General features: G+C 31.6%; 3 protein-coding genes across 4 annotated transcripts; all 3 read left to right on the top strand.

The window, feature by feature from the left end:
- Positions 1-7,479: 7,479 nt before the first annotated feature.
- Positions 7,480-11,371, top strand: NSL1 (MAC/Perforin domain-containing protein). Its single transcript, XM_028064567.2, has 7 exons — positions 7,480-7,938; positions 8,687-8,925; positions 9,036-9,240; positions 9,338-9,412; positions 9,511-9,694; positions 10,174-10,346; positions 10,480-11,371. Exons 1-7 carry the CDS (start codon positions 7,672-7,674, stop codon positions 11,164-11,166), a joined length of 1,830 nt encoding a protein of 609 aa, XP_027920368.2. The 5' UTR covers positions 7,480-7,671; the 3' UTR covers positions 11,167-11,371.
- Positions 11,372-16,001: 4,630 nt separating this feature from the next.
- LOC114178802 (polyubiquitin) lies at positions 16,002-18,627 on the top strand. Its single transcript, XM_028064901.2, has 2 exons — positions 16,002-16,176; positions 16,796-18,627. The coding sequence occupies exon 2, from the start codon at positions 16,796-16,798 to the stop codon at positions 18,395-18,397; it is 1,602 nt and encodes a 533-aa protein (XP_027920702.1). The 5' UTR covers positions 16,002-16,176; the 3' UTR covers positions 18,398-18,627.
- Positions 18,628-20,592: 1,965 nt separating this feature from the next.
- On the top strand, positions 20,593-24,618 carry LOC114176459 (uncharacterized). 2 transcript variants are annotated; one of them, XM_028061505.2, is made up of 5 exons: positions 20,593-20,746; positions 21,928-22,068; positions 22,642-22,726; positions 22,888-22,968; positions 24,040-24,618. In XM_028061505.2, exons 2-5 carry the CDS (start codon positions 21,943-21,945, stop codon positions 24,405-24,407), a joined length of 660 nt encoding a protein of 219 aa, XP_027917306.1. In that variant the 5' UTR covers positions 20,593-20,746; positions 21,928-21,942; the 3' UTR covers positions 24,408-24,618. The 2 variants fall into 2 exon arrangements, with proteins under 2 accessions (XP_027917306.1, XP_027917304.1); XM_028061503.2 differs by having other exon boundaries at positions 20,594-20,746; positions 21,916-22,068.
- The last annotated feature ends 492 nt before the right edge of the window (positions 24,619-25,110 follow it).

Raw genomic sequence — 25,110 nt, 5'->3', positions numbered from 1 at the left:
ATAATTAACCTAATCCTACTGTCAATTTTTAAATAAAATCAGGGTTCTAAAGAAAAATTAAACCTAAATATTTTTATTTTTTATTATATTTAATTTTATGTTTTATTATGTATTTACATGTTATGTTTAAATAAAAAAATAAAAAATAAAAAATTTAATTTTTATTAATTTCTAATATATATTATCTATAATTTAAAAAAATTAATAAATTTTAAATATATTTTTATATTATATATATATATATATATATATATATATATATATATATATATATATAATGAAAATCTTGGGGGGGCCAGGGCCCTTCCCTGCCCCCAAGTAGCTCCGCCACTGGTCTTGAATATGAATGTTTCTATCCGGTTCATGTGGTTATGTGGTTGGTTGAGGATTTGTTTGAATGTTTGAATTTGAATGTTATTGTTGAATTTTTGTTTGATAAATTATTATTTAACATGTTAGATTGGATTTGATATGTTGATATAGTGATTAAATTATGGATGTTAAGTATAGAGTCTTGACTTGAGTTTTGAATATAATTTAAATAGGTAAGTTTATGATTTAAATATGATTTCTATATCTTTCTTTAAGATAGCTTATGAAATTGATATGATTATAAACATGTTAAGGACCAAGATTGATTTAAGATTAGTAAAGAATGATGTTTAAGAGAATTATGATTAGGATTGATTGTTTGAATTATTTAAGAGTCCTATAATTTAAAATGTGTTGGGAAGTTAAAAAAAAGTAACATATGACAAGCAAAACAAAAACTCATATCAATTATTTTCTATATTAAATAATATGCAAAATAATGAGATGTTCAAAATAGAGGAGGGATAAATCAATAGGTAACCAAATTTGTTAGTGTGAAGAAACCTTAAAATGGAGGAAAAATTCACGAGACCAGAATCAACAAGAAATTATATATCTCTTCACCAACATGTGGATAACAATTACAAGAAAACTCCAATTGGTACTTCACAAATAATAAAGAGAATCCCAATATATGAGATGTAAAATAAAACATTTTCTCCAAGTTAGTTTCTCTGCACAATATAAATTGTTCCCTCCTAAAAACCTTATGTAAATGGTTGCATAATTTTAAATTGTATAATAAATTGGGAGTCCATAAAGAAAAATACATTTTTTTTTCTTTTTCTTAATTAAACTAATGTGTGGATCTAATAAATTGGTGACCCACGTGACAATCTCTCCCTCATAATTAATTGGGCCCAATGACTTTCTCCTTGCAAATAGCAAACTTCCCTATGAATAAGGTCTTTGTCAACATATTTGAGTCATTCTCATCAGTATGAATCTCCTCTAATGATAATTTGCTTCATCTCTAATGCATCTTGTATTCAATGATATCGAACTTTAATATGCTTTGACCTTGAATGAAAAGTTGAATTTTTACTGAGATGGATTGCACTTTGAATATCACAATGCAAAACATATTTTTCGTGATAATCTCAATTCTTGTAGGAATTTATACGTCCATAAGAGCTCCTTAGTAGCTTCTATAACAATGTAAACAACTCAAATGTTATTCTGAAAAGAATTTAAAACGTAAAAAAAAAAACTTAACAAAATGTGGTTAAAAGGACTACATTCATATATTTTCAAAAGTTAGAGGACTAAATTAGGCCAAAGTTTCAAAGAGAAATTAATTCTAATTTTTACTAAAAATGAAGGGACCTAAGACATAATATATATATATATATATATGTATATATATATATATATATATATGTATGTATATACATATATACATATACATATATATGTATATATGTATATACATACATATATATATATATATACATATACATATATACATATATATATATAATTGGTCATAAATTATAGAAATTAACAATAACTTTTATATATTTAGATTGTGGATGATGTCATGTTTCATAAAATGTATAGTTTTGTTTCTGGTTTGACTGGTCTGGTTTTCTAAAAAAATATGCAAGTTAAAAGATGTGGGAATAACCAAAAACAAAGATTTTATTTAAAAAGTTAACAGGACATACGATCTCGGTTCTCATTAGAACTGAGACAGAAAGGAAGAGTATATGGCCTCGTCTCTCATTGGAACTAAGACAAAAAAGTGAGTTTCTGCCTCGATTAACACCCGAGGTCAAAAGCTGACCCTTTTTCAACTCGGCCTTATATGCTTCAGTTTTGAAACCGAAACAGAATAACAAAAATAACCGCTGTCAAATACTTTTACTACACTAATAAAGTTTATAAAAAAGACCATAAGGTGATGTCAAGGTAGTTGCCTTTTAAAATTAAATATTGAAAGCATACAAATTAATAACTATTAAAAGAACTTTCTTAATTTTTATCCATGTTTATAAATTAGTTAATATAAAATATTATCGGTCATTTTAAAATTCACTCAAATTTATAAAAACATTGCACTTTAAATGCTATTTTCAATAAAATACACTGTACATAATTTGTGTGCTATTTATTTTTAGGATTTTGTCTTCAACCTTTGGAAAAGTTTATTTGTCTCTTTTTCTCTTTTTGTGGGATTAGTTAGCATGTACTCTTAAAAAAATATGTAATAAGTTATATAACTGTAATCATAAATAATATTATGGTACAGTTCATCACGCTTAAAATAACATACGATTAACATGAAAATATCATTAGAAAGAAACACTTTTATGTTGTTTTCTGTTTTTTGGTATGTATATGAATTTGGTACTTCTTTATTGATAAAAACACATTAATATGAAAGATAAAATGAACTCATAGTTCGATCATAAACTCTTCAACTGTTTGGCCTTTAGTTGCTTTTGCTTTCACTCCATCATCATAACGAATGAATATTTAACAATAAGATGAAGACGATAATCTCCATTAAGGTGTATTGTTTTAAGTCTTGGTCGTCATTTGTTTTTCGTTTTTCGTTCCCCTCATTAAGAAACGATTAACACTTTGTCTGCGAGTTTATTTCTTGTTCTTTTCCTTTTGTTATTATCTAATAGGCCGCTGCGACTATAAACTCTAGAAAGAAAATATATCGTAAAAAAATTAAGAAAGCAACTAATAAGAAGATAATATTGATGGAGTAACGAAGTGTAGTTCATAGAAAGGGATTACATCTTAAAATGTCTAAAATAAAACCACAGAATTAACAAATAATAAATTCTTTTATCGAGGTACTCAAATGAGTCTTGAATTTACAGGCTCACTAACAAATACTCTGTTTTGTGGGCAACTTTTCTCTTTAAAGTTGGACGAGTGGTTGAAGATTGGTAATGGAGTCGACTGAGAAAAAGATAACAACGGCTTGGAGATGGATTTCACCGTCTCATATTCATCTTAAAAAAAAAATTCACATTCATATCCAAATTTAATGAACGTAGAATTTTTGTCACAATTTAATTTTGATCGAGTAAATGAGTATACTTTTATTTATATATATATATATATATATATATACCATTTTAATATTAAATAATTATTTTTTATGAAATAAAAAATACGATAAATGAAAGATAATATTATAAAAGATTTAATATTAAAAGGACATATTATTGTGTCTCTATTCTTAAATATTTGAAAAAAAATTATAATCATATACATTTTAAATTAGACTATCAAATAAATCTTCATAAGAACCAAAACATTTATTAAATTCAAAAACTTTAATGAAATAACATTGATAAAATTTTAAAATATTTTTAAAAAATTATAAAAAAAGAGATATTCAAATTTAAAAGTATTTGAAATGTATCTTTACTTCCATTCTTCAACTCTAATGATTTTTTTTAAAATACTAATAAAAATTATAATACACTACTTGAACAAATTTCCACATATAATAAAGATTAAACAAATAATAATTGAAATTTAGAATAAATATTTAATCTTTTAAACTTCAATATATGTTGAATGCTATAAATAAGATTCATGACAATGACATTAAATTATTATATTATAATAGATGAATTTTTTTATACAATTACAGTGATAAAATTAAACGTATGATAATGAGTTAGAAAATAAAAATAATTATATTGAAAATATCAAAATAGTATTCTAAAAAGAAGTAAAAATGATTAAATATAATTTATAACTTTTAAATAAACGTCTATTAAAAATAGAAATGACTTTGAACTGGATTGAAATAAGGAGAAAGGTGAATGATGAAACTACTTTTGAATGGACCGGACACGAATGAGTGAACTATTTTTGGATGGATGAACTAGAGAAGAAACATGAATGAACATTTTGCTCAGAAGAAACACACACAACATGTTGTGTTGGTGTTGACGCATGTTAGGAATTAAGTTAATGCTAGTTATGCGAGCTAAATGTGGGTCAGCCCATGGTTGGTCTGTGCAGACTCCGGATTATGCATGGTAGGCCTAAGCAAGCCAACAAGATAAAATACTCAGTCCATCTCACAATTTTCTTGTTGGCCTGCAAGCTGGCTTATAGTCCATCCCACATTGTCATCCCTAAGTCTAAGGAAATATTTACCAAGAGAATGTGGGGATACTTGAGAATAATACCTTGAACTAGGATATTCATAGACCAAACTTGAAAGTATTTGATACATATTAGACGTCATTAAGGTTTGGTAGTGAATATCTCTTTTGTGGGCCATTAGTATGCTAGAAAAGAAAAATCCTTATTGTACCAATGTTCTTAATGAAAAATACTCAATTATCTGACTACTTTTTAAAGTGATTTTTTTCTATTGGATCATCAAAAGTAAAACACTTATTTAAAACCATTTTTGTCGCTTTTAATCGGTTAAATCAAACTGGCAACAAATTATCCTAACAAAACTTTAAAAAATAATTACTACATTTGTATGTCCTAATTGATGAACACGCTCCACATTAATTGCTCACAAGTTGAATCAATTATAAAAAGACTATAATCAATTATAATTATAAGAGTTTGAAAACACTTAAAATGCTCTTTGGTTTAATCAATTATTAATCTATATAATCAATTATCTTGTACAAGATACTCTCCAGAATAATTTAATTGATTACAGATAGATTTAGTCAAAAAAGTTGAAAAACTTTTTATGTTTTAAAACTATCTTCTTTTCATTTCTTTTATAATTTGTTTAGATAAAATGATTTAAGAGAATAATTCATTTAGTAAATTCAAAATTTTTTCGAATAAAATGAGTGGTTTGGATGAATAACGTTGAAATTTATAAATTTTTAGAGGATATTTCAAATATATAAAGTTATTGAATTTGAAATTTACTCAAAAAAATAAAAATAAATTAAATTTTATGACTAATTTTTTTTTCTTCATACACACATATATTTTTTTTTGCAAAGTTTAATTTTAAATAATTTAATTTCTTTTAAAAGGAAGATAAGTTCAATTACTTTATCCAACAAAAAACATTTGAAATATACAATATTTTAATTACTCTATCCAAACAAAATATGTAAAAAAAAGAAGATAATTTAATTATAAATAATTCAAATATAATGCATTTTGATTTCTTGAAAGTGAAAAAAGTTTCTTATCCAAACACAATATTAAGGTATATGCTCAACATAGCTTTTATGAATGACAAAAACCAAATTCAAAGAAAATTAAACTATAAGACACATCTTCAACATCAATATCCTCTTCATCAAAAACATCTTCATCTTCAATTAAGTCTTTAATACTCATCTTCAAGTTCAACAAAATGGTTGTGGTGATAAAAAATTGGTTGTGGGAGAGATCATGAAGGGGGTAGGACATAATATAAGTTGGGTTTGTCGTAAAATAAATGGGTAGGGTAGGGTAGGGTAGTACTAAGGGACAATATTAAAGAAGAGGTGATGTAATATTGGGAGAAGTGGGTGTTTACATTGTGTTTGGACTACCTAAAAATCTATATGGACTAGGTCAAAAGAGAGGCTACATTGTGTTTCTCATACATGAGAATTGCATGCATGCTAATTAACCTATATAATAATTAAAAAAAAGGTTATATTAATACAAGAATAGAGATTGCCTTTTGATTCATTTTTTTTAATGGAATACGTGTCTTTTTTGTGATATGAATAAAAACATATAAGCACAATTAAAATTGTTATCCATGTTTATTCTTAGAAGAAAATTGAAAATTTATAAATAAACATTTAAGTAATAATTTTAATTTGGTTAAAAAATAACATCATGACCGAACAGATTTGAATATCTCCAAAATAGTGTCATAAAAGCAAATGAATTTTGTGTACCTCATTAAATTTAAAGCAAATGAAAAGGAGCCACAGAGAAAGACTGATGTAAAATGTCATAAAGGAGGAATTGAGATTTGAGAATGATAGCATGAAAAGATTGTGGAGACGCGTATATCAAAGTCTAGTCCCAAGTCTTCACATCTTGGTCATGATGGATAAAAATGGAATCTACCTTTATCCAACCTAAGACAATTTTGTTGTTGGCAAAGCTTCCCAGAAACTTTGTCCTGCGTCTGTAACCATTTATGCAAGCCACTTTCACTTCATTCCTATATAGTCAATTTAACCAAAAGTGGAAAACACGATATCATAGTTCATATAGGAGACAATTTGAAAATAAGAAAATTCTAACAGTATAAACACTAATTTTATTCACATCCAACAATAAACACCACTGAAGCATACACGTTGTTTTTAAAATGTCACACTCCCCTTCTTTGTTAGATAGAATTTAAAATGAATTTAATATTTAGAATATTAAGAAGATTAAATATGAACAATTTAAACAAAAAATAGAAATGTATAGTGAAAGCTATAAAATGCAACAACAAATTGATCTACTTATTTGTTAAGTAAGAGCATAACAATTCAAAATTAATTTAGTGCGACTTTGTTTAAGCTGAAATAAGTGTCTTAGAAAAAAGTGATTTATTTATAAAATCATATATATAAAGCAGAAACTATTTTGTATTTGGATCCAATTATGAAAAAGTGTTTTTCGTCAAAAACCATCTTTGCATTTTTCTTCAATTGTCACTTTCTCATCGATAAACAGCTTAGATACCTATTAAAAATAGGCAATTTTTAGCTTGTTTACGACTTTCTACTTTATTTTTTAAAATGTAAACAAACGTGCAAAAAAACTACAATTTATTCAATAAGTGAAAAAACGAAGACACCTTTATCTCAGGTTACGACAAAATGATTGAATTTCTAGGAATTGCCAAATGAGTGTAATTAATTCTTTTTCATTTGTTAAAACATATTTAGTTGTCAAGTCAAGTCAACAAACCCATATGCAACGACCAGTTCCACTTAACAAAACACAACGTGGTTTGCATCGTTATTTACCATGAAAAAAGGTGCCACGTGGAGGACGGAGAGACACGGAGCCGCCATTTTATGCTTTCTCTCATTCCTCGTTCCCACTCGCTTGTCACCTTCCTCGATGGTCCAATCTTTGAACACGAACCAACCTGTCCCTTTTACGCTCCCAGAACCACCCAAAGAGAAAAAAAAAAAATGCCCCGCGTAGAACAACAACACCCTTTGAAACGTTGCGTATTGCAGGAACAAGAACAGCGTAGTCAAGTCAACAATCACTTAAAAGACTCGTTCTTCTTCTCCTTAACTCTTCTTATTGTGATCCATGACCAAAGAGTGAGGCAAGACAAACAACCACACAGTTGAATCATCACTCTACACCTGGTGAGGAATGATGGGCATGATCAACGTGAGCATTGCGGTCTTGGATCCCCAGATGGCCGCAGAGAAAGCAGTGAAGGTGATTGGTCAAGGGTACGATCTTTGCAGAGATATAAGATTCTCCGTTTGTAAATCTAGATTGATCGAGATTGATTCATCACACACTAGAGACCTTGTTTTTCCCGGTGGGGTTGTTGTGGACGATGTTCCCAACTCCATCAAGTGTGACAAGGGTGAACGCACCAGGTTTCACTCTGATGTGCTCCCATTCAATCAGGTATTTACATCATAACATCACCGACAACATCCATCGATATATTCTGCAGTGTCAAGAGTAACTATGATACTGTATTTAATGTTTGACCAGTTGTAATTTGGTCGTTGTTCTCTATCTCTGGTTGAGTTTTTGTTTTTCATGAAGAAGCTCTCTTCCATGTTTTTAATTATGCTGTTGCCAGAACTGAATTTTGATCAAGGTTTTGAAAGACACGGTCCACAGCCACTATTTTGACTGTCTTGCAATATCGCCACACATTTGCCTGGCATAATGACCATGAAATAACTCGAAATCTTGATGTTCATTAGTAGCTGCTACTGATAATTGTTTGGGATTCTTGCTTCATAAGGGGTGGATGGATGTGTGCATTTTGAAATTGGGTTACTGAAATTTTGTTTTTTAATCGAAAACTTGATTCATCGGTATTCTTTTGACTTTTGAGAACTAAACATTTTTTGGTGCCGTGTTTGGACTTTTACAAACATGAATTAGATCAGTCTTTTGATTTAAAAATTTGATTTTGGTTAAAATTGGAGTTGAAGAGAGCTGACTTAGCATTTACAAATTATCTCAGAAGCAAGTTTGTATGGACTTCTTTACCTAACGAAAAGCTATTTTTTTACTTCTACTCAGTTGTACTTCTAAGAGCAAAGTTGACTTTTGTGTTTGTGGAATCTTGGGTTCATTCCTATGACTAGATGTTGTAAAACGAGAAAGTCTGAATTTCCATTAATTTGCTTCGATGCAGATGTCTGAGCATTTCAACAAACAGTTATCCTTGTCCGGTAAGATTCCAAGTGGCCAATTCAATGCTATGTTCAACATGAAAAAATGCTGGGCTACAGACGCAGCTTCTACTGAAAACCTTGCCTACGATGGATGGTTCATAACATTATATAATGTCGAATTAGATAGAACCAACATAACCCTTTCTGAAAATGTGAAAAAAGAAGTGCCTTGTTCATGGAACCCCGCAGCACTTGCCGAGTAAGTGTTATCATTATTGTTGTTCTTCATTTTCTTCTCGTTAACAGTATTCAATATTAAAGAGCTTTGTTTTTTTGACGGCCATGAACATATAATTTGTGATTCTTCAGGTTCATCGAAAAATATGGTACCCATGTAATAGTTGGGGTGCAGATGGGAGGCAAGGATGTGGTACATATCAAACAGACAAAAAACTCAGATTTAACGTCGACTGAAGTGCAGAAGTTGCTAAAGCAATTAGCTGACGAGAGGTTTTCTGAGGTTTCAAATCAAAGTTCTAATGTCAATCCTGTTGACAAATCAAGAAAATCAAAGGTAAAGATGAAAACAATAAATATGCTTGTCCTTGGAAAATGTGAATGGAAATGGAAATCTAAAAGTTGTCTAAATATATCTGTAATCATGTCTACAGGGTAATCAAGGGCACAAGAACAAACCTAACCCTACTGCTGGCAGGCCAGTCGTGAGAAGTCACTCCAAGAATGATGTTAGTATATTTCTGTTCTGTGTTACGAGAACGTTGAAATTTTCATCATTTCATCTGTATCTGACAAAGTTGAACTTGTCATATAAATGGCTTTGCAGGATGTTGTGAGCATTTCTGTTCGAAGAGGGGGTATTGATAATGGTCAATCTTACAACAAGTGGCTTTCAACCATATCAAAGTGTCCTAATGTCATATCAATGTCTTTGGTGCCTATCACTTCCCTTCTCAATTCTGTTCCAGGCAATGGATTTTTAAGTCACGCTGTGAATTTGTATCTTAGATGTGAGTGACACCAGCAACTTTGGTTTCTTTGCAACCTGTTATTATCTTGGACGTTTTTCCTTAGAAATTTCGGTTGTTACTTGCCACTTTTGAGGAAACTTTTGTTTAAATCAACATTTCACTTGATTTCTAAATTTCTTCATCAAGATATCTCATGGAAGTAAAACTCTATCATTATCATGTAAATCCGAAGAAGATGTGGCCTATGGCATGAGAATAAGAAGACACAAAACAGTGGTTTCAGGGTTATTTAAATGACTGTTGGATTCATGACATAAATACACATAAAACCAGATCAAGCTTACCTAATTTTGAGATGCATTCATATACTCAAATGTATGCATGGAGTGTATCAAAAGAAAGTTTTCTCTCACGAGAAGAACTAACCTATGCTTTGTGTCTTTGTTCCATAAACCGCAAGTACCTAATTTTATGCCTTATCTGGTACACGTGTTTTAACAGTTTCCTGTTTCGAACAGATAAACCTGAAATAGAAGAGCTTCATCAATTTCTAGAATTTCAGTTGCCTCGGCAATGGGCACCAATGTATGGTGATCTACCTCTTGGATTCGGCCATAAGTATAAGAAGAGCATATCTCCATCACTTCAGTTCACTCTCATGGGACCAAAGCTTTACGTTAACATCATGAAGGTAATTAATTTGTTCATAAGTATAACAAGAGCAAGTTGTTTCTATAAATTAATCTAAAGATCTGTGCTTATGTGTCCAAATAAGTTGTAAATTAGCGAAAAACAGAAGTAACTAACGCATTTTGATTAAGCAGGTTGATTCTGGAAACCGGCCTGTGACAGGTATCCGTTTATACTTGGAAGGCAAGAAAAATGACCATCTGGCAATCCATCTGCAGCATCTTTCAGAGGTTCCAGGAGCCCTTGAAATTTCAGATGATCATGGTTATGATCCCATTGATGAAGCAGATGACCGAGGGTACTATGAGCCTGTGAAATGGAGCATGTTTTCCCATGTCCACACAGCACCTGTGAAGTACAGTAGCTCCCGGATGGACGAGTCCACAGCCATTGTGACAAAAGCGTGGTTTGAAGTTAAGGTTATGGGAATGAAGAAAGTTCTTTTCTTGAGACTTGGATTCTCCACAGTAGCATCTGCGACAATTCGCAGATCAGAATGGGATGGACCTTCAACATCGTCTAGAAAGTCAGGATTCTTCTCAGCATTGATGAGTACTAGGCTTAGCAAGGAATTGCAGTCAGCAGAGAAGCCTACTAAAGTTGAAATAAACTCAGCAATATATCATGCTGGACCACCTGTGCCAGCAAGAGCTCCAAAAATGCTGAGTTTAGTGGACACAAAGGAAATGGTTAGGGGCCCTGAGGATCAACCAGGGTACTGGGTGGTCACTGGGGCAAAGTTGTGTGTAGAGGGTGGTAGAATCTCAATCAAGGCAAAGTATTCGTTGTTGACTATATTGTCGGAAGAATCTCTTCTCTAGCACAAGTTATTGTTTTCTTGTAAATATCTTATACCATTTATTTGAAGAAAAAAATAGATATATATGGGGGGAGTGTCATCTCGTGCTAAGTGGCCTGAGTATGGCAATGTTAGTTGATTGTTTGTTGGTGGATTATGGTTTTCTGACTTTGTTTTGGTGCAAAATGCCTTCAATAATAAATAATAGTATTTGGAATGGGGAATCATTTTATGCTGTCAACTCTTGCTTACCGTAGCAGGCTAGTGAATTCTAGACAAGGAATCTGCGTGTTTGACTCAGTTTCTTTTGAGAAAGTTTTTGAAAATGAAAAGGTTCTGTTTTTTCTAGTCAAAGATAACTTTGTTATATTCATGTTAACATGAGAAAGGGAGCACTGTTACTGGACGATTTCCATGGGGAAACGTGTTCACTGTCGAGTTCCTCCGATGTTCGCAACAGACATCGTCAGATATGTTGGCATCTCAAGATGTTACTCAACAAAAATTAATAATGTTTCAGCAATCAGTTGAAGGTTTAGTACCTTCTTTAGTTGTATTGAATTTGGGTCGTCTCGTCATTGTATATCCAAGAATCTTCAGACGTTTTTTCTTCAATTCTTGAACGTGTACACCTTCAATTTTCCATCTTTTGATGGAACAAACTTTCATGACTGGAGGGTTAAGGAATTGAAATCTACTCTGGTGGATCAACGAGAAAAATTGTTGTTGTTGTCCATGGTTGGAAAAGCAGTCTCTTGGCAGCGACGTTACATACACCAACCTGAACTCAAGAATAAGTCTTCGCAACAAATTTTACAAGATGTAGCATGCCGATTTGATGATAGTGTGTATGATGATCCAATAACGGAGTTATCAAGATTAACACAAGAAGAACAATTGGAAGATTATTTGGAGGTTTTTTATTCTCTGTTGGCTGGGTGAGTGTATCTGAATCCATGGCCTTAAGTTTTCTTCTTTTTTGTTGTCTGGATTAAAGATTCGCTTGGAGAAAATTGTTCGAATTCATAAGCCTCAATCTTTCCATGATCAATAGTTTAATATTGATTGTGTGTGGAATGAGAAAGGCTTGGACCTCAGTTCCGGAGTTAATATATGAGTGGGCATTCGGTGCCGGCGGTGAAAAAGTAAGGTAGGGTAAAGGTGAGGCGGTGATTACTAATGACGAGGGAGATGTGAGCCGGTGAGTGATATAAGAATGGAAAATGATATTTTTCACACACTTTTGATCGCACCTACGTGTTATTTATCAATTTGATTTTTCAATTTTTTTGCAATACTCACATATGTGATGAGGCCAAAGGTTTTTGTCTTTGGCTAAGAAAACATGTTTAAAAACGGTGAAAAGCTGGGTATTCCTTATTTTTTCAGGACATTCCTTTGTTTACTCTGTGCATTTATTGATGCTTCTTTTATTAGTGGTTTGTGTTGTCTTCGTCTTTTTTTTCCTTCGTAAATTGGTAGGACATTTGCACATTTTTTAGTATAGGGTATTATAGGGCATTGAGTTCCTTCTTGCGAAATTAAAAGGATTATATGCTGTTTAAGTGTAGGTTTCATCTCCTTCACATTTTTTATTTGATTTTCCATGGGTGTGTTGTGCGTGCATTGTATCGGTGGTTCATATTTCTCGTTCGATTTTTTATGGGTCTGCCTTGCCTTCTATCCCAAAAAATACCACAACACCAACTTAAATTACTTTGTTATTGACAATAATAATTAAATTAAAGTGTTTATAAACCTTAAGTATGAAGTGCCTGCACTACTATGCAAAAAAAAATTCTACTGCACTTGCTGTCAAACATATGTAAGAAGCCTAGTGCAAATAAGCGGGAGCTGCAAATGACTTTTTGAACAATATTTCAAAAATTTAAAAAATTACACACACCATCTTAGATGTACTTCAAATGGATTATATTAATTAGTTTCAAGTGTTTATGAACCCTAACTAATGAAGTGCCTTCATTGTTGTCCCAAAAAAAAATTCATTGTAGTTGTCAAACATATGTGGGAAGTCCAGTGCAAATATGTGGGGAGCTGTGAATGACTTTTTAGAACAAGTTTTCAAAAACATGAAAAATTACACAAATCATATTAGATGTAATTCAAATGGACCATAATAATTAGTTTCAAGTGTTTATGAACATCAAGTAATGATGTGCCTTCACTTTTGTTCCGACTAATGAAGTGCCTTCACTAATGTGTAATTTTCCAAATCTTTGAAATCTTGTTCAAAAAGTCCTTCGTAGCTCCCAGTTATTTGCATCAGGCTTCCCACATATATTTGAAAGCTATAGTGGAATTTTTTTTTGGACAATGGTGAAGACACTTCATTAGTCGGGCTTCATGAACACTTGAAACTAATTACTATGGCCCATTTGAAGTACATCTAAGATGATCTATGTAATTTTCTAAGTTTTTGAAATCTTATTCAAAAAGTCATTCGCAACTCTTCACTTATTTGCATCGGACTCTCCACATATGTTTGACAGTAGCTGTAGTGGAATTTCTTTTTGACATAACAACACTTCATACTTAGGATTCATAAACACTTCAATTTAATTATTATTGTCAATAACAAAGTAATTTAAGTTGGGGTTGTGACTTTTTTTGGGACAGAAGGCAAGACACACGCACAAAAAATCGGACGAGAAATATGAACCCACGATACAGTGCACACATGACACATCCACGAAAAAATCAAACGAGAAATGTGAAGGAGATGAAACCCGCACTTAAACAACAAGCAATGCTTCCAATTTCGTGAGGAACTTAATACCCTGTAACGCTCCACAGTCAAAAATGCGCAAATGCCCTACCCATTTATGAAGGAAGACAAAGACGATACACAAACCACCTGGGTGCAAAAAGTGAACGAAGGACTGTGCTGGAGAAGACGAAGGAACGCCTTAGAGAAGATGAAGGAATGCCCAACTTTTCACCATTTTTAAAAGTGTTTTCTTTGCCAAAGACGAAATCCTTTAGCCCCAATCATACATGTGAGCAATGCAAAACAAAAATGGAAAATCAAGTTCATAAGTGACACATAGGCACGATCAAAAGTGTCAAAATACCATTTTTTTCAAATACCTACTCATAGGCTATCACAAAAGTTTCACACCTCAAAAAAAGACAATACCTTATATGAAGTTGAGACTACTAAGAATACTAGAGCGAGCCTCTGATCAAAGTCTAAAGAAAATTTCAATTTTCAATAAATACAAGACTCCTTTGATAATAAAGAATACAAAAAAGAACACAGACCAATTATACAAGAAATTCTCTCAAAATTCAAAATAAGACATAAGTAGATTGATCGTTGCAGTAGCAGCACAAAACTCTTAACCTATCTTTTAGCTAGGTGTGAAATCAACATTCTAGTACAATTAACTTATTATTTTTCCATAATAATAATAATATTATTATAATTATAATTGTTTTAATAAATATGTGTATAATAAAAAATAAATTTTGTAATTATATAAATACAAAATTTGGAAATTAACTTAGAAGATTATTTTTATTTAAAATTTTATTTTTACATTTACTTAATCTGTATTTTATTTATGAATAAATATCTATTAATATTACATTTTTTAATTCAACATTAAATTAAATAATCACCTCTTTAAATATTTATTTATCTAACAAATTGAATTATCACATTTGTATTTTTCAATCAATTACTTCTTAGAATAATTACTTCTCTAAATAATTATTTTTTAAATTATAATATATTTTAGATAATTATTTTTTAAATAATTAGTTTTATCAATTATTTTTTTTTAATATATTTATTTTTCTAAATATTATTTCCTCAGTACATTTATATTTCTGAAATTTTATTTCTTGAAATATATTTTTTTTTTACAATTTTATTTTTCAAATAACTTTTTTTTTAATTTTACAATTCTTTACCTTTCATTTTTAAATAAGCAAAATTAAAATCTATTTTGATAATTAGATTTTCCTATTTTTTTTTTTTGAAAAATTACATTAATCATTTAGAACTTAATTATTGAGAAACTAAATCCTGAATTCCTATAATAAACTGTATTATTTGAATAATTATTTTGCAAAGTATGATGTTCTCGTAGGAAAGAAAAGTGTAAGGGTATATGTATTGTTTTAGAAACAAATTTTTGTATGAAAGTTTTTCTAGAATGGATATTGTTTACTTTATTTTATTCTTGATGTCAAAGTCCTCTACATCCAGTTATAATAATAATATTTACGAGCCTTTTTCTTTAAACAGAGGAAAAAAAAGTGAAAAGAGGGGTCAAACAAAAAATGTTCATACCAATAAAAAATAATAGATGGCCTTTGAAAATTATCTAAAATGTCAAATTGATAATTATGTCTATTATGAATTAAAAAAAAAGGAGTAAAAAAAATCTCTCCTTTCTAATTCAATTCAGCATTTACCTTAAAAAGTATAGCACGGAATACAAGTAATTTAATTTCTTTTCTTGCAAGATAACTTTTCCAAAGCCGAGCTCAGGCAAGGGATCCATCTCTAAACTTGCAAAATGGTGAACCCAGAGAGAAAATAAATGAATTATTTAGTCAATATTTATGATGTAATATATAAAATATCAATTTAGATAACTGTAATTGAGAGAAAATGAGATATATAAAAACAAATCGTGATATGTTTGACAAAAAATATTAACTGATTTTTAATTTATTTTTAGATTAAATTCAATATACCTTTTCTAAAATCGGAGGCGGTGATAGCCAACAGATTTTGGAAGTTGTTGGAAATCTCATTAGTTGCCGAAATAGATTCATGCCAAACGTTGCCGTGTCAACACGGGTTGCTTCAATTCGCGGTCTCAATTCTTCCACGTGTCACAATGTGATTGAACAAGATACCGTTGCGTGACGAAACGAATGCTTCATTTTGTTATAAAAAGCCAAGCCCACACCACGCTTGAATTATCCTATTCCCATCCCAACACAACTCTCGTTCGAATTGTAGCAGAAGAAGAAAACCCTAGCTCACCGTTTCAAGGTACCTTTTCCAACTCTTCTATTTTCGATTAAATTTCGGATTGTAGGGTTTTTATTCTTTCTTATAAACGATTGCCCTTTGATTTTGATCTGGTTTTTTGTTCTTTGAATCTTTTCTTTATTATTACTTTGATTTGTTTCAAATTATTGGTTCGTTGAAGCGATCGTGAGGTGATTTTATGAAATTACATATTTAATTTGTTAGATCTGCGATAAGTATTCTGTACTGTGTAATCCTGAGAAGTCTCTTGTAATTTAGATTTGTTCAGAGGTGTTTTTTCTTCCGTTTGGGATATCTATTTGATTGATTTATTGATTGAAATACAGTTATCTGGGTCTCGTGTTTTCATTGCTTTACCTTCTTTTTTGTGCTGGTTTTAGTTCGTGTATGTTGTAGACCGGTCCATGTGTTTTTTTCTTACTAGGGTTTATTGATTCCTTAAGAGGGTTTCTTGAACTACTTTTTCAGTTTTCATATATGTTAGACGTGTCTAATTTCACGTTTCGATCTTTTGCTTTGTGCTGTCTTTTTACTCTCTCGTGTTTACTCATTGTAATTGTTGTGGTTAAGAAATTGGTGGCTGATTATTTTGTTATCTTGATCTTATTGTATCGTCTAGATGCAAATCTTCGTTAAGACTCTCACCGGTAAGACCATCACTCTCGAAGTAGAGAGCTCAGATACCATTGATAACGTAAAAGCTAAGATTCAAGACAAGGAAGGAATCCCACCGGACCAGCAACGTCTCATTTTTGCTGGCAAACAGCTTGAGGATGGTCGAACCCTTGCTGATTACAACATTCAAAAGGAGTCCACTCTCCACCTTGTGCTCCGTCTCCGTGGTGGAATGCAAATCTTTGTGAAGACATTGACGGGAAAGACAATCACTCTTGAAGTGGAAAGCTCTGACACCATTGACAATGTCAAGGCTAAGATTCAGGACAAAGAGGGTATCCCACCAGACCAGCAAAGGCTCATTTTTGCTGGAAAACAGCTTGAGGATGGCCGAACCCTTGCCGATTACAACATTCAGAAAGAGTCTACCCTGCATTTGGTGCTTCGTCTCCGTGGTGGTATGCAAATTTTTGTGAAGACCCTCACTGGAAAGACAATCACACTTGAGGTAGAAAGCTCAGACACCATTGACAACGTCAAGGCCAAGATTCAAGACAAAGAGGGTATTCCACCAGACCAACAGAGGCTCATCTTTGCTGGAAAGCAACTTGAAGATGGCCGAACCTTGGCCGATTACAACATCCAAAAGGAGTCTACCCTACACTTGGTGCTGCGTCTGCGTGGTGGTATGCAAATCTTTGTCAAGACCCTCACCGGAAAGACCATCACCCTCGAGGTGGAAAGCTCTGACACCATAGACAATGTCAAGGCTAAGATTCAAGACAAGGAGGGAATTCCACCAGACCAACAGAGGCTCATCTTTGCTGGAAAGCAACTTGAAGACGGTCGAACCTTGGCTGATTACAACATCCAAAAGGAGTCTACCCTACACTTGGTGCTGCGTCTTCGTGGTGGTATGCAAATCTTTGTCAAGACCCTCACTGGAAAGACCATCACCCTTGAGGTGGAAAGCTCTGACACCATAGACAATGTGAAGGCCAAGATTCAAGACAAGGAGGGTATCCCACCAGACCAGCAGAGGCTCATATTTGCCGGAAAGCAACTAGAAGATGGCCGAACCTTGGCAGATTATAACATTCAGAAAGAGTCAACTCTCCATCTTGTCTTGCGACTCCGTGGTGGAATGCAGATTTTTGTCAAGACTCTTACTGGAAAAACTATTACTTTGGAGGTCGAGAGTTCAGACACGATTGACAATGTGAAGGCAAAGATACAGGACAAGGAGGGCATTCCTCCAGATCAGCAAAGGTTGATTTTTGCTGGAAAGCAGCTTGAGGATGGACGTACTCTGGCTGATTACAACATTCAGAAGGAGTCCACTCTTCATCTTGTCCTTCGCCTGAGGGGAGGAATGCAGATCTTTGTGAAGACTTTAACAGGAAAGACTATAACTTTGGAGGTTGAAAGCTCAGATACAATTGATAACGTCAAGGCAAAAATCCAGGACAAGGAAGGAATCCCACCAGATCAGCAGAGGTTGATCTTTGCTGGGAAGCAATTGGAGGATGGTAGGACTCTTGCTGATTACAACATTCAGAAAGAGTCCACCCTTCACCTCGTATTGCGTCTTCGTGGTGGCTTTTAAATTTGATTATGTTATCAAGGTCCCTTGTTGATTTGGTGAATTATGTGGACGTGTAGCCGCTCTTTTTTTTTTTTTTTTTTTATGTTCCTGAACTATCCCCTTTTTTCTTTTTTCTTTTTTTATTTCCTGAACTATCCGAAATTGTGCCGACTCGGGTCATAGCTGCCTTGAATTTGGACAATTTGCTATCCTGTTTGATGAATGTAGTACTTTCATTATCTTGTGCTAAATGATTGTGTTTTAGCTCTGCATACGTTGTTATTACTTGCTATTAAATTTCACGTGTTATTTTTTATTTCTAAACAAAATTGACTTTATATGTAGATAAGTTCATCCTTCAATCTTCAATCTAACAAATAATGAATTTTATGTTGGGATGTAATAAAAATATCTGAGGTTTATCATGTTTTTGACTATCTGAGTAGGCCTAGTGCAATTTAATTCTTTATTCGTTGGATTGAAAAACTCTTTTTCAAACATACCGATATGGTTTAAACAACAGAATTTAAAAAAAAAGGCCTAGTAATTTAATATTTTAAAATATGTTTAATTATTAGATTATTAGATTAAAATGATATATTACTACTATTAGCACTATTTTTTTTGGAATTTGTTTAGATTTTGAATATATATAATTATTAAAGTAACAGAGTAAATTACATAATAATGATTTAACTATTAGCCATTCACTTTCAACCATATAAATTAAATTGTATAAAAATAATATTAGTTTTCCTCGTCTTGGTTATAAATTTTTCTATCTCACAGTTATCTTTTAGAGTTTTATTTTTCACATGTTGTTTTACTTATAGACAGAATTTTAATAAACGATCATAGTCTTAATTAACCATTTTCTTATCTCACAGTTATCCTTTAGAGCTTTATTTTTCACATGTTATTTTACTTATAAACAGAGAATTTTAATAAACGATCATAGTCTTGATTAACCATTTTCTTATCTCACAATTATCTTTTAGAGCTTTATTTTTCACATGTTTTACTTACAGATAAAGAAATTTAATAAACGATCATAATACATCATAACACATATTTGCAATCTAATTGAACCGAGATTTACCTTACCTTGAGCCTTTAACTTTAAATGCAAACTCCCATACCCTCACCTGCGAGGAGTTCTGTGACTACTCCATTCTTAAAAAAAAAGAGAATATAAAGTAAAAAATATATAAACCACTCTTCAAAAAATAAAATATAAAGTAAAAAATATATAAAGAAGTTCTGTGACTACTCCACTCTTAAAAAAGTAAAATATAAAGTAAAAAATATATAAAGATAGTAAATGAAAGTTTTAAATAATCTTAAAATGATTTTTATTAAATAATTTTTTCATTTATAAACTGATTTTTAATAATAAAATAATTGAGTATTACTTTTTTAAAATCACTACAATTTTCTTAATTATTTTCGAAGTCTTTCCAAATAATATAATTATACAATGTATATAATTTTCTTAATTAATAATAAAATAATTGAATATTATTATTTTTTTCTTAATTATTTTCGAAGTTTTTACAAATGATATAATTATACAATTTTCCACTTGAAATGTATATAATTTTCTTAGTTAATAATAAAATAATTGAATATTATTACTTTTGACTTAAAATGTTTACAATTTTTTGTTTTTTATTTACGTTTAACAATTGATACTTTGTAATATGTTTAAGAACATTTAGTAACCCCATATCATTCATCTAGTTACATTTTCCCAACACAATCCTAAGCTTCAAGAAATTTGATAAAGAAAGTTGCATACCAAATATGGATGGTGAGGTTAGGGCTAGAGAACCTTGTTTATGAATTACTGTAAAAAAATCGAAAGTAAATTTCTTCACAATAAAAATATAGATAGGTATATATAATAAGATTTTGATAGGCTAACTTATACAAATAGTCTAATTTTAATTTTTCCATACATTTTTTTTTCAAATATTATTGAAAAAACACACTCATTCAAATATATCTTTATACAAATAAGTGTTTTAATATTAATTGAAGAATATTTAGTTATTAAATCGTAAATCATAATATAATCAAACAAATTATCAAATTTTCTTTTAACTTGTTTTAATACATTTTAATTTTAGTTTATATGTATATTGAACAAATCTTAAAATAAATTAAAAATAAAACCGGTTTTATTTATTCAGATTTAATATCATATTCTATAGAATGATTTTCTTATATATGAAAAAATGCAGGGAAACACCCTAATTATGTTTTTATCTATTTTAAATTTGTGCCTTAAATCAGGGAAGCAGCTTCTTTCATTGTTTGGTGCTTCATCCATCTTTGTTTGACGACGAATCCTGCAACTGCGCCGTTCCGGTAACTCGTTCTACTCTGTATTCTTCATATTTCGTCCACGCAACGTGTTTTTTCTCCCTTTGCCTTCCGCTGCATATTTTGAGTTCAATTTTTCAAGACAATGTTGTTGAAAAGTAAATACAACTACCTGCTTAGCCAAGTACTCGTATACTACGTTACTCATTACAAAATTTTGCATCAGATTCGCCAAATTAAATCAAATTGAACTGTGTTTATGTGGATTTTATTGTTTTTGCATTCAGTGATGCTGTCTCTCTTCTCTAGGGTTCAGAGTGATTTGTGTCTTTGATTCAGCTTAGTTTAGAGATATGGCTTGTTTTGCTGATAGAGTTTTTGAGATACAAAAGCGGTTATTTCTAAAAATCAATTATTTATCAAACAGTTTACATTGTGTGATCTGGTGACAATTGGTAAATTGTAGTTGCTCTTGACAGCTATATTTGAATGCTAGGCGATGCTGGTAAACATGGTGTTAATTTTGGTGAAACGAACTTCATAAGATTGTGGGTTTGTTATTAGTAATTATCACCGTGTTTCTTTTAATATCAAATAAAACATTATAATGGTTTGGCGAAAAACTCTCTTTTGCCACCCTTCTACTGCTATTCAATTTTCCAGCATTGAGCAATCTCTGTTTTGAAGCCCAGCCACCCTCTCTGTACTTTGAAGTACGGCCACCCACCCTCCATCTCTGAAACCTTCTCTTCTCTGGCAGTTTCACAGCTATTGCAACCCTCGTGGGCAACTGAGATCTTAGCTTCTGTCATCTCATCTACCACACTGCATTTCTGTTTATGGTCATGTCATGATCAGTGTTCTTTTGGCCTCCTTTTGTTAATTATTATGTCATTATTTTAGTTTTTAAATTTTTTGAGCATTCATGCATTTATAGCATAAATTATTTAATCCGGAGATAAATTTTCGGACTACTAGCCATTCCACTTTATTGTTTTTTGGGACGGTTTGAATTGACTGGGCTAACCATTTTACATGTGTTAGGGAAGTAGTGGAACTAAATTTTCCATTGATGGACTCAACTAGTGTTCACAATCCAACCCACTTTGGCATCAGAATATGTTTATCTGCATTTGAACTGAAGATGTGTTTACTGTTTCCGGTGTTTGATTTTCTATCTTCCTTTCTTCTGTGTTTCCTTTAAATATGGTTAGGGTTTATTTTAGGCTCTGCTATTGTCAATGGCTGATTTGGAGGGCGCAGAAGGTTACAGGCCTTCTGCAGAATATGTGGAAGACAGTAATGAAGCTCTTGTTGACTTGACTGACTCAACTGAACTTTTGTTTCTTAAGTTGCCTTCTTCCAATGTAAGTTTGTCCTTTATGCCTTTGGTTTCTTTATTTGTTTTGAACTGAATCTTAACTGCTGATGCCAACTAAATGAAAAAGAAAAATTACTAAGCATTGATATCATTGTTATTACAAAAGTGAAAAATCAAGTGTAGTGTCAAATAAAGTTAAAAATATAAATTAGTGCATTGACTTTAGTGTCCAAACGATTAGGTTTCTTTTTTTTTTTTTTTTTTTTATCAAGCCTCTCTACTAAACGTAGTTTTTATTGTGTTATATTTTGTTTAGAGATTAAAAATTGCTGTACACGTTTCATGTTAATTTTTGTTGTGCTAGATCTCATTCAAGAGTGTGGAAAAATACATTTCTGTGTATTACCTCTATTCATTTGCTGACATTTTCCCCCTTACTTTATCATAGGAGACTGGTCAAGTTTTTTTTTAAGGTTGCGTTTTATTCAAATGAGCTGGTGTCTGTATTGGTGGTGTTTCCTTCCATCTAGGAGTTAGATGGTGGAAGAGTCCTGCTTGGTGTTGTGTTAATTATTGTCATTGTTGTCTTGCTTGATGTGTGTATGATGTTTTTGTCCAGGATTTTTTATCTGACATACATGGACAGAAATTGTTTCTCACACTTAATAATGGTGGTAAGCTTGCCAGCTTTGAGGGTTCATCAGGTAAATAAAATTAATCATCTGTGCTGTGACACCATTAATCTGTGTTCCCAACTTTCAAGTTTTGCATATCTAAAATGGTGTTTTTTTTTTTTTTTGTGTGTGTGGGGAAATGAATACGATTGCTTTCTACAAGTGCCTTAATTTTCATGTTATGTTGGCAGGTAAGGTATATGATTTTGTAAACTATTTTGCTCAGGAGCCAGATGAAACAGTTTTTGTTTCCTCTACAGAACCAAAAATTGGTAAGCATCCATAGATTTTGTTTTTTGTTTAATGTCATATGAAGGATATCAACAAGAATTTTGAGAATTATTCTGGCTCACACAGAGCAAGAGCTTTATTGTTATTATTATTTGAGGTAGAATCTCAAGTTATAAGAACTGTAAGATGGGAACATAGCTGTTCTTTGGTCATTTCAATGTAAGAATTATTTGAGAACTATCCAAGCTTTCCAATAGAGCTTTATTGTTAGTTGAGGTAAAATCTCAAGTCATAAGAAAATGTTAGACAAGGTAGTACCTGGTTTTACATCAAGAGTTGTTTGAGTGAATAACTTTTACAATGGTGTTGAATGTACTTGGTGCAACGCCCATGAGTTAGTACCTCATTTTTTTTTTCATAACGAGTTATGATAGTAAGAGTTCATTTGCTTCACATTTTTTTCTTTCAAAAATTACTTTTAAAAAATTTTGGTGTGTTTGTTTAACCTTCTAAAATAATAAAATCAGTATGAAAATTCTCATTATTTTTTACAAGCTGCATTGAATAACTTTTGAAAAACTTCTAGATTCAACCCTTATCACTTTTGCTAAACTGGCCAACCAGCTCGTTTCTCGATCTCAATTTGCTAATAATTTTCATGAATTTCTAGTCTGGTTTCTATCCTTTTGTAAACCATGAAACCTCTACTATGAGGTTTGATTGTTTTGTTCAATTGATGTTTTTCTTACAAAAAGCATGTGAATATAAGTCCAATGTTCATGTAACAGGAAGTTCTATTGTAAGTACAGTGCCGAATGATTTACTTTCGATTTTGAACTTGACCAGCAGCTTTCTCAACAGCTATGTTTTTCAGAAACTGTGAATCAACGTGGATCTCACTCCCGATTTTGTTCCCATCCCCCTTTCCCACACCCTTTTTATATTGGATTGGATTTTCCCTTGCTGTATTTGACTACTTTTCTTGTCACTTTGTCTTGCTAGAATCTGGTTCTTGCGAGTGTTTAATAGCACTTTTAATTTTTTATAGGTTTTTAATTTGTATCCTTTGAATTCAAGTATTGAGAGAAGTTATTTCTTTTGCTTTACTGCAGCAAAGATTTCAATGCGAGTTTCAACCGTCCATTACCCTGATCCTAAAGAACTTGAGACCCTCAATTCAACCAAAGTAAGACATGCGCATCGAAATTCTTCTGGAATCACAGGGACAACTTCATCACGGTACTTTCCTATGCAAAGTGGTGGACGTGCAGCTTCATCAAAAGGTAGCAGACAGAAAAGCTCCTTGTCTGAATTTTCTGAGCCATCAAGTATTTCAAAAAAAGGACACGAGTCTAAATCTAAATTGAAATCTAAATTCAACTTGTCTGAGGCCTCACATGGTCACAGCACTGGCATTTCCTCTATGTCCGCAGACAATTCTCATGAAGGAAAACCAAAGAGAAGAAAACATACGGAATAATGTTTCCTATACCCGCCTTTAATAGTGTAATTTTTAAAATTAACATTCTCCCTGGCCTAACTACGTAGGAAAGAATAGGGCAAGACTTTTATGTTGCAAAAGAATGATAAATTTTTGTATTCTCTGTGTCTAACATTTTGTTTGTATTTTTCAAATTGTCATTTGCTTCAGCTGCACAATGTTCACTGATTAATGACCCTTTCTTTTCTCATCTTTCTGGCCTCTTTTTGTGTACTGAAAGAGCTATATTCATTTAGTTGTGTTCTTTCTATGGTTGGATTATTTTAATCCTAGTAATGTCTTTGAAACCCTGCTGGCACCACATTGTTAGGGCCTTAGTTGTCAAAACTGGACTGAATGAATTTTTGATGAAATTCTATATGTTTACAAAAGAAATAAATAGGAGAGAAAATAGCCATGAAGGAGCATAAGTGGGGTACTAGACATTAATAAGTGGGGTACTAGACATTAATAGATGATAAGTCGTCCTATAACAACATTGTTAGGATAAACATCTCACATATGATTATTATATTAAGAATCGAACTTTAAATTTAATTTAATCTTACAAAATCGATTTGAAGGTAAGATTTGTACTTACGTATATATTATAAAATATTCTTAGTTTTACTCTACGTAGGACTTCTAACAAGAAGCATAAAAATATAACTTAAAAGTAGTTAAAATTAATTTTCATCAATAA

The sequence above is a fragment of the Vigna unguiculata genome, chromosome 3 (assembly GCF_037176805.1).
Source record: "Vigna unguiculata cultivar grain cowpea cultivar isolate G323 ecotype 2 chromosome 3, ASM3717680v1, whole genome shotgun sequence".
In the NCBI taxonomy this organism is placed as follows: Eukaryota; Viridiplantae; Streptophyta; class Magnoliopsida; order Fabales; family Fabaceae; genus Vigna; species Vigna unguiculata.
Note: the sequence above shows the minus strand (reverse complement) of the source record. Positions and strands in the feature narration are given on the sequence as shown.

Coding starts and splice junctions, on each gene's coding strand:
- LOC114176459 (XM_028061505.2), top strand. CDS start 21,943: ATGGCTGATTTGGAGGGCGCAGAAGGTTACAGGCCTTCTGCAGAATAT. Junction 22,069..22,641: donor TTAAGTTGCCTTCTTCCAAT/GTAAGTTTGTCC, acceptor GTTTTTGTCCAG/GATTTTTTATCTGACATACA. Junction 22,969..24,039: donor CTCTACAGAACCAAAAATTG/GTAAGCATCCAT, acceptor GCTTTACTGCAG/CAAAGATTTCAATGCGAGTT.
- NSL1 (XM_028064567.2), top strand. CDS start 7,672: ATGATGGGCATGATCAACGTGAGCATTGCGGTCTTGGATCCCCAGATG. Junction 7,939..8,686: donor ATGTGCTCCCATTCAATCAG/GTATTTACATCA, acceptor GCTTCGATGCAG/ATGTCTGAGCATTTCAACAA. Junction 10,347..10,479: donor TTTACGTTAACATCATGAAG/GTAATTAATTTG, acceptor TTGATTAAGCAG/GTTGATTCTGGAAACCGGCC.
- LOC114178802 (XM_028064901.2), top strand. CDS start 16,796: ATGCAAATCTTCGTTAAGACTCTCACCGGTAAGACCATCACTCTCGAA.